This window comes from Tubulanus polymorphus, chromosome 3, assembly GCF_964204645.1.
Source record: "Tubulanus polymorphus chromosome 3, tnTubPoly1.2, whole genome shotgun sequence".
NCBI classification, from domain to species: domain Eukaryota; kingdom Metazoa; phylum Nemertea; class Palaeonemertea; order Tubulaniformes; family Tubulanidae; genus Tubulanus; species Tubulanus polymorphus.
This window is the reverse complement of record NC_134027.1, coordinates 22704614-22714691: the sequence shown is the minus strand read 5'-3', so window position 1 is coordinate 22714691 and position 10078 is coordinate 22704614. Positions and strand designations below refer to the sequence as shown.

Genomic DNA, 10078 nt, shown 5'->3' with positions numbered 1-10078 from the left:
CATTTAAAGCCTCGACCATAAAAAATTGGAATGATCGTGAAAAAGCAGGGGAGGATCCAGGCTGGAATAAAGAGGGTTCACCTCACGTGAAAAGGGCGCTTTTTTGTCGCGACGGGTGTCCTGGCAAGTGCTGCTTGCAGTGGAGTTCCCCCAGCAAAATTTTGAAAATTTTGTACATGTTTATGCAATTTTAGTGCATATTAGATCAAGATCAGTTCAAAAGATGAGAAGCCTATATCAAGTGGACTTTTAAAGGCCGGGGCACTTGTTCAGAAAAGGGAAGGTTAGAACCCCCTCTGGATCCATCACCAGTAAAGTATTGAATGTCATATTAGATGTTTGATTCATATGTCGAGTGTCATGCAGGGCCCAGTCAGTAGAACATGGATGAAGCAACGATGAACAAGATTTTCAATAGATTTCAATAAATAATTTATTTTCAGTAAATACATACATACCAATACGTCAGGAAAACGTATCAAATACAGAAATCACTTGAGAATTGCGAGCTAAACTTCGGGCGGTCGAGCCGTTTATATCTGGTTTATCTACGGTTGACTGAAGTAAGATGAGCTCTACGCATTCGCTGTGCTGTCCACCACTAGCTAGGTGAAGAGCTGCGTGAAAAAGAAAGGAAACAAGTTTCTCAAATTATCTATTCGATGCGCACCCATTTTTGAATACAATCAAACTCCCTTCAGTCGCTATAGCTCGGATGAACATTATGTTGAGGTCCATCCATCAGACTAGTGTACTAGACTGAACAATAAGTACAACAGTACAATATAGCTGATACGTGAAAGCTATTTAAATTGTAAATTGAGGCGATGCCATTCAAGGACAATGACAGTGATTTAAGGATTTCAGAACCCATTCTATGATATTCAAGGCTTTGAATTGACCCATTCTCATTTAAGAACTTTCAAGGACTGCTATGAACCCTGAGAATGTTCGAGGAGGCAATGGGTACAGGCTATGTTACCGTCTAAAGAGGAATTGTGTTTTTCGTACCTGTGTTAGTTTTAACGGGTACAGGCTATGATAACAGGATTCCTGTGGATGTTTTTATCCCAAATTCGCTGATAATTCCCTGATCCAGATCTCAAATTCCTTGATCCAAAATTCAGATTACGACGAAAAAGAATCCTTCTTTAGACAGTAACTACAGTTACTGTCTAAAGAGGGATTTGTGTTTTTCGTACCTGTGTTCGTTTTTAACAAGGTTGCATTGTAGAATGTCCGAGGGGCAATGGGTACACATGGTTCCCTTAGACATATTGCATTTGCCAAGCGCGACATTCTTCAGCAATTTCCCTTGAGAAATCACCTTTATCAACCAGTTACCTCTAAAATGTTGTCTAGCATGACGATATACGTGTTCATTTGCATTTGGGAAAATTGAAAAATCACCCATGAAATACTTTTTTCGAATTCATATAACTGCGGGAACCATGCGTACACGCTAACGTCTAAAGAGGGATTCACGTTAACGTCTAAAGAGGGATCATGTTTTTCGTACCTGCACGATGATTACGATCGATTTTCTCGACGTCGCTGCCGTTTCGCATGAGATGCGAAACCAGCGCCGCGTGGCCCTCTTTCGCGGCGTAGTGCAGCGCGGTTTGTCCTACGCGCGACGGCGTATTTATATCCACGTTGTATTCTTGTATCAGACAGGACAGCGCGGCTTGACGCCCGCTTTCAGCAGCGATGTGCAAACATCGACGTCCTAGTTTGTCTTCGGCGTCGATTCGAGCCTGAAAATACACGATCACGTGGCGGGTTTTAATGAGAGTTACGGTCAAGCTCGCGCTAGGTTAGAAGATTTATCTACGTTGAAGATTTATCCAAATGGCGACTTACATGTAGTTACGTACGTATTATGGTACAAATTGACTATATTATTGGGAAATTAACCCTTTTCGTGCTGACTCATAAATACCCGAGAGTGCTGGAGATAATTTGAAAATTTCAAAAAATTCAACTCCATACCGCTGTAGTGTGTTAGCACTGCGGTGTATCATTAGTTACTAATACTATTTCACTATGTTTGACAGGTGCTGCCTTCTTTCAATACAGATGAAAACAAATTACTAACAACATCAATACACTGTGGTGCAGTGTACTAGCATAGCCCATCATCGATTTCTACATCGCACTTAAAGGGCTAGTACTAGGGCGGAAATACTAAAATGGGAGCCCCTGTCAAACATAGTGAAATATTACAAACTAACAATACACAAAGAGACCTCTTTATATATTTTGGTAGCACTTATGGTATTACGAGCAGGTTCAAGGTTTATTTTCCCCTCTTACCACTGGAAGCCACTCAGGACATCATTAGAATAAGAGGTTCATGATTTCTATTCCATATCGAGGAGAGAGCCCAGAGAATAATCTTCGACCAAGAAACTCTCACCCACAACACCATGATTAAAATCGGTCATCCCGCAATGACAAGAGAACAGGGCCCAGTTCTGTAGACTGGTACATTGTACTACAGCAGAACCCACCCAACAAAATTCATCCGGTTTACGGGAAATCTGGATGATAGGTCATTTTCTTGCATATTAATGTACCGGTACAAATGGGCATCAAATATTGTCCCCATTTGACCAAAATCAGGATTAACCCATTCAGTGCGTATACACCGCAGTTTGGTGAATGAATCAGTGATGGATTTTGCTAGTACACCGCACTGCGGTGTATTGGTGTAATTAGTTTTTATCTCTATTGAAAGATCGCAGCACCTGTCAAACATAGTGAAATACTAGTAACTAACGATACACCGTGCCGCGGTGTAGACGCACTATATGGTATTCCCGTTATTCAACACACTAGGGCGAAATTTTTCAAAATTTTTAAATTATCTCTAGCACTATAGGGTATTGATTAGTCAGCACTGAAAGGGTTAAGCGAGTTAAACTATCTCTCAAACTCGAAACCACTCAGTTCATTTTCGATCATGTTAGCCAGTAGAAAGTACGTACGACCTATACTCACCCCGTGTTCCACCAATATTCGTAGAACGGAAATGTGTCCACCTCGAGCGGCGTCCATCAACGGTGTGTTACCGCAACTATCCGCTACGTCGATATCGAAACGACACCTAGTGAGCAACAACCGTACTACATCGGCGCAACCGTGTAACGCTGCAAGAATAACGAAATGAGAATCACGATGAATTCGAACACAATATTGTTAGTAAAATATGGTCTTTAATCAGTTGATCGAAGTTGCTTGATACAAAAAGACAAGTATTTTCGAAATAGTCTCAAGATAAAAAGCTAAAATGTGAAGCTACAATAATAGGTTAATCATCCCAGAATCATTGCTATCTTGCTTCTTATACCTTTCTGAATTGTAATTTGAGGGAATGTTTGGGTAGTACCAACTATTGTTTGACAGGGAGGGACAGGCAAGACCTGTAGGTAAATTTAGACCCTAAATTGGTACTCGATATGGGGGAGGGGGGAAATCCAATTGGAACGATTGAAGATGGAGTTCAAAAGGTCTTTGTATATCTTTAATTCTCAAGATATCAAGTACTAATGTTACAATAAAGCGCACAATATTATAGTCTTAAGCCGCGTTCACACTAGGATTTAAAAAACTCTAAATTAGTCCATTCCAATTAACATCGGACCAATTTAGACAGACCAATAAGACTGATTTTAGGTCCGTTCGAAAATCTAGGATGTACACTGTATATCATGTGAATGAAAAATTGGCTACAATTGCCAGTCAATCGAAATGTTGCCTCTAGAAAGTCAGAACAGTCAGAACAGCTGAATTCAAAAACGTGGGTTAATGCACAACATCTAGGGACTGGCCAAATCAGAAGGGACTAGCGACAGTGTGAAAACAGCTACAATCTGAGGATAGACCCGAGGGTCTAAGTTCGTAGATTGAGGGGTATTATCAGTACCTGCCGTGTGTAAAGGAGTCCTGCCATTTTTACTGACGGATTTCCACAAATCTTCATCTTGCTCGAGTAGAAAACTGACAATTTCGCTGTGACCTTCTCTGAAAAACCAGTCATTCCTATGATCGGATCTTTTGTGTAATGATAGGGCTGCGATTAATAAGCAACTGACATTCCCCTTAGATACAGTTGAAACCATCATTCATTATGTTGATGACTTATCCAAATGATGATTATTAGCAAATTCGATCAGAATTACAAATTGGGACATGAAAATAGGACCATTCAACCAATAACTTATCTGATGAAGAATTAAAGGATAGTGTGACTATAATGACTACAGAATGACGTCTACCTAAATACGAATCTTTTAAACCATTGATATAACTTTACTTAAGTCATATTTCCCTTACTTACAGTCATATCAAATGTCATGAACCATTTTCTATACATGTACTTGCTAAGTGAAATTCATTCCCTTAGTCGGGATTTTCACATTAGTTAAAAATCCCTGTTCATCAGTCAACACTCCCTAGGCCAGTGTTTTCAATAAGAGCCAGGTCCCAGGTCTCAGACCTGTCCGTTGTTTGTAAAGGACCCACCTGTTTTTTCAAAACAGCTTTCGTTTCAGGGACTGTGACATATTATGGGACCCTCCTGTTTTTCAAAGGGACCTGGCTTGTTAATTTCTTATTGAAAACACTGGGCCTAGGGAGAAGTAACATCCGAGCAGTCTGCTAGGCGCTCAGGAGTCATCCATCAGACCGGGTGCCCATTGACTCCCGGGTGGAGAGAGGCAATGAGGATAAGTGTCTTGCCCGAGGACACTACAGTCAAGTACAGGGTTCAAACCCACGACCTGACTTCCCACAGTCGAATGCTCTAATTACTAACAGTAACTACGCTGATGTCATTCTTACCGACAAGCAATGTGGAATCCATTCCAACCGTCCTTATTCACTAATCGCGTAGACGCTCCGTGATCGACTAACATCCTGACGACATCGAGATTCGACTTCGTACAAGAGAGCATCAATGGCGTCCTGTGAAGTGTGAAAGATCAATCAGAAACAGATAGACAGGAGGTATCAGGATAATGGCCCGCCCCGAACTGTGCCCCCCCTACCCCTGGAAACTTGCTACCCAGTTTATTTGACAAACTCAAGGTCTACAAATTAGACAATATGAGTGAAAAATAGAACATTATACAAAATAACATAGCGGCGAATGCCGTGTTTACACAAATATTTTAGCAATTTTACTTATAAAGATACATAAATTATAAAGCCACATTTATGAAATTCTAATTAATCTATGGAGCAAAGTAAACCAATTCAACAACTAATTCAGACCAGACTAACTGATATTTCTAATTGTAGCAATTATCATCATAAATTAGAGTAATTTGACACTGAAATATAAATAGTTAATTGAAATCAAGGTCCAGCTCCTGAGCAAATCATTAGACCCGGCCTGATTAGCCAAAGTATGCCACGTGTAGCTTAAAGGATCTCATTATAAGCCAATCAGAATTCCTGTTTTATTTTAGCCCGGGTTTTTCCATTCGTAATCATCCGTGAAACTTGCCTCGGCGATTTTACATCGGAGAATCTGATTGGCGCCGCAAGTTTTTGTGCGGCCAGGGTCCAGTTTCACAAAAAGGTTTCACTCTTCAATCGGTTTAATTTCTTCGTTAATTCAGTTTATCTTAAATCGATTTAGGCCTTAATCATTTTTGTGAAACTGGGCCCAGGGCCACCTTCGGTTATTGGATTTAGTCGACTATAGTCGAACTAAATGAAACCGAATGTCCGTTAGTCGGCACAATAGTCCGGAAATGGTCGACCACGCAATTGAGCACGGTCGCTACAGTTCGGACCTAGGTTCAAGATGGCCGACACTGTGAAATACGTTACGACCGAACTATAGTGTGTTTCGGTTATTAGTTCCGACCACTAGTCAACTAGCTACGAAAACCGAAGTTGGCCCAACCTGCACACTTGTGGTTAAAGTGGAAATTAAAAATGGATGAGGTCAATATTCGTTTTTCATAATATTGTCTAACTGGTGAATCCAACGAAATAAAGTCTAGGCTTTTTAGATAATGCGTATTGGTAATTCTTCTAAACAAAAGAAACGTCAATTAACAATGTTGGGGGATCATCACAGTCCTCACTGGGTATTTTCATCTGCAACATTATAACAGTCTCAATTAGTTAGGCCTAAGTATTATTGTATTGTCCATGTTTTAACAACTTCTACCAACCAAGAAAATAGTATTTTTTTCTTGATTACCAAGCTTTATATCAACCATCATTTTTTTATGTCAATATAAGAGGAAAATCTTAACTTTTTGTCAAAAAATGATAGATCATTGGCCTATTTCCGGTTTTGAGATCTGCATCGTGATTGGTTGTCGCGAAACAATGTCTAGCCAATTGCAGCTCACGACACAAAACCAACGATTAGCGGTGTGTAGCCTATTAGTTAGCGATAAAAATGCTATATATCATGAAATCAAAAGCCTGACTGATAAAACCGCGACACACATGAATAAGGAAGTGGTTATTTAGCCGGATCAATATATTATATAACAATCAAATCATTTTATTGGGTTTAGGTTTAGGGTTTCGATAGGGTTAGTGTCAAGAGGGTGAGAAGAGGATCCAGAGGGTTCCGTTTCACAACTAGGGATAGGGTTAGGGTAAGGTGAGGCTATACATAATTAAAATATTCGGGAGGTTTTTCAGCGAACTCGGTGGTCTAGCCTAGTGGGAAGACGCTGGGCTAGTAATTTACTAGCCCGGGTTCGAATCTGGCTCTATCTGCTACATTTTCTCAAACTCTGTTCTCCACACTTCCTTCGAATTTTCTAAGTTGCGCACCTCTCTGCACATGCGCGGAGTAAATCAGCCAATTAGAGACGATATCCGGCAAAATATCCTTCATAAGTCGCCGACCGGATCCGGCTTAATAACCACAGCCTTTTTTTATCCACTTATGGTTTTTTTTACTCTTTTACCCTACCAGTCAGCTCGTTTAATACTGTCAACATCCGCGCCCTTTGACAACAAAAACTCGACGCATTCATGATGACCGAAATGAGCAGCTTCGTGTAGCAACGTTTTGCCGTCGAAATTGCGATGATCGAACAAGAATTCGGCCCCGATTTCATCGGAAAGAAATCTCAAAATCGGCAAATGACCGAATCGGGCGGCTAAAATAGGCACCGAATCACCGGATTTAGAGTTGAAGCAGGTAGACCACGAATTGTCCGAATAGTTTTCTCGGATACACGCCCTAAGACCGCCAAGATCGCCAGTTTGAGCGCATTTCAATAGAAACCTCATCTCGAAAATCAAAATATTTGTGAGATTTGACACTTCTTGGCTCCACAATTTTTGAATATGGGACGGCTCCGAGAAAATTCGAGTCCGTTCAATTCAATTCAATTTAATTCCAAGTTTATTTGCATATATAAGTAAGATATTGTCTACAGGTCTAATGACCGCTTAACGCTAGTACCTATACAGAAAACCACAGGGATTGTGAATTGAGTGTGAATGAATAAAACCAGTATCTACCAATCACCAACCTGATCTGTTGTTGGCAATTACCGATTCCGCTAACCATCCAGTGTATTAACTCATCATCCTTATAAGTTATTTTACCGTAATATAGTCAGCTCTATAGCCTATGTTGTGAAGTAGCCTATTTGAAAGTGGTAAGCGGCCTGTTTCACCATACAGCATATATATGGGGGTGCAAACCCTATCTAAAAAGTTATATGAACACCTTCCTACTAGCAACAAAATCCCCAAAATTCACAGCCATGATAATTTCATCACGAGGGAACTGGCGCGGTACTAGCTAACTGGACTACTGGCTGCCTGGTCGACTGACGACTGGATGACTAGTTGACTGTGGCCGACTGGCGCGGTACTAGCTGACTGGACTACTGGCTGCCTGGTCGACTGAATGACTGGTTCATGTGAATAGGTGATGGTGATCGTCGAGATAGTGATGATGATCAGTGATAGTCATAATTGTTGTCATGAGGATTGAGATGGCTGCGATGGTGCAGAGAGGAAAAATGCTAGCCAAGATGGAGGTGATGGTAATGATGGTGGCGATGGCGTAGATTGTGATGGTAATGCTGGAGAAGGCATCAGACCACAATTAGGTTAGTAGCTCGAAGATGCGTAGGGCCGGACCCCAAAAATAGTACCTAGTGTGAAGAAGAGGTCCCCCATAAATGTTGCCATAATTTCTGCAAATGGGATAGGTAACGAATTTCGGTTACCCGGTATATGTATGAAATCCATTGATCCTGAGAGACAGATTGATGATGAAATAAGGGATTCCCTGGACTTTTTTTGCTTGGAGTAAGGGTACCAAACACGGTGGGGGATTCCCTTAGATATTTGGCTCGGATGTACTGGCATACCTGTACTGGGATACCCCTCCTTTCTAAAGGTTTGATTATTTCAAAAGTTAGGTTGGGTATGTTGGGCGAAAACCACTTCAATGCGTAGCTAAGATGCTGGCCTATGAGCCATAAGCAGGATTTCCCCTGAATTTACGCGCTTATATATGAACTAAACTCTCGAATTTCTTGTTTTTACTATAGGATATAGAAGATTTTGGAATAGTGGTCTGAGCTCAGAAGGTGATGGTGGTGATGGGGATGCAGGAGAATGCGAATGGCGCAGACGGTGGAGACCGTGGTGATGATGCTAGTGATGCTGGAGAAGGTGATACTGGAGACGGTGTGATTGAGATGATGGCGGAGATGGTGCTGATGATGGCGCAGACGGTGGAGACCGTGGTGATGATGCTAGTGATGCAGGAGAAGATGATGCTAGAGATATGGTGATGATGCTAGAGATTTTGTTGATAGAAATAACGGCGGAGATGGTGATGGAGCTGATGATAGGGATGATGGGGGAGAAGGCGGTGATGGTGATGATGGAAAAGGTGATGGAGATCGAGACGATGGTGGTCGACGACGGAGATTATGGCTAAGGTGGTGATGCTGCTGGTGATGCGGGAGGGAGATGGTGATGATGGTGATGCTGGAGAAGGCTATGCTTGTGATGATAATGGTGATGATGGTGGTGATGAAAATGATTGCGGAGGTGGTTATGGTGCTGATAAGGGTGATGATGGTGCATCTGGTGGAGACGGTGGTGATGATATTGATGGTGGTGATGGTGATGCTGGAGTTAGTGATCGTGGAGATTATGCAGGTGATTGTGATAATGGTGGATATCGTGGAGATGGGTAGATGGGGATGATGGTATTGTCATCCAGTAAACCAGTAATCCAGTCATCACGTCATCCAGTCAACCAGCCAGTCGACCAGTCAGCCAGGCGTTCACATTGATCCAGTCATCCCGTCAGTCCAGTCGACAGGTCAACCAGCCAGTCGACCAGTCAACCTGTCACCCAGAATACCATATCACCTACGTTCAATCGGTGAGTCTTCGAATCGCGTCAAAATGAAGAACCGAACCAATACCAACGTACGGAATATATTCCTACACCTTTCCACTAATATCTACGGAAGCCCCTTGGTGACTACGAAATAATCTTTTCACAATATCGACTTATTAAGTCAAACTTCGACATAATACGTCAAAATTCAACTTAATAAGTCGAAATTGTGAAAAAATTTTTCTCGTATGTCACCGAGGGGCTTCCGTAATTATCTCATATTTTACACTTAGGCCCAAAATCTTACTTCATACTTCATTGTTCGCTAAAACGTTCGCTGATTGGTCCATGTAAGGGGAAATCCAACAGAAGCCTAATGTGATTTGTTACAAGCGCTGTGATTGTTACATCCGGATTCTGGTCGGTTAAGTAGACTCCAACAACTCGCGAGGGAAGTGAAGGCTTTGGCTTAGTGAGTTCGAATCCCTCGACGGGTGAATATGGTTTAAGAATGGAAACTGGCGTGTTTTTTCGATACTGCAACAGCCGTTTCTACGATGTTTGTCAGGAGATTTATTGCTTGTTAAACCGATATGAAATCGGCAATTCAACCGTGTGTTACTACACGTATAGGTTATTACACAGTTTACACCAGTAATATGATGGGAAAAACAAGATTAAGAAAAAAGCGGTTTACTACCCAACGTACTCGTGTAC

General features: G+C 41.5%; 1 protein-coding gene across 2 annotated transcripts; it reads right to left on the bottom strand.

Moving 5' to 3' along the window:
• Positions 1-448: 448 nt before the first annotated feature.
• LOC141901858 (ankyrin repeat domain-containing protein 16-like) lies at positions 449-9836 on the bottom strand. Of its 2 annotated transcripts, none has more exons than XM_074789381.1 (6): positions 9669-9836; positions 4846-4968; positions 3929-4026; positions 3004-3152; positions 1520-1757; positions 449-617 (listed from the first exon to the last, which is right to left on the bottom strand). In XM_074789381.1, the coding sequence occupies exons 1-6, from the start codon at positions 9671-9673 to the stop codon at positions 466-468; spliced, it is 765 nt and encodes a 254-aa protein (XP_074645482.1). In that variant the 5' UTR covers positions 9674-9836; the 3' UTR covers positions 449-465. The 2 variants fall into 2 exon arrangements, with proteins under 2 accessions (XP_074645482.1, XP_074645481.1); XM_074789380.1 differs by lacking the exon at positions 9669-9836 and adding an exon at positions 6953-7348.
• Positions 9837-10078: the final 242 nt, after the last annotated feature.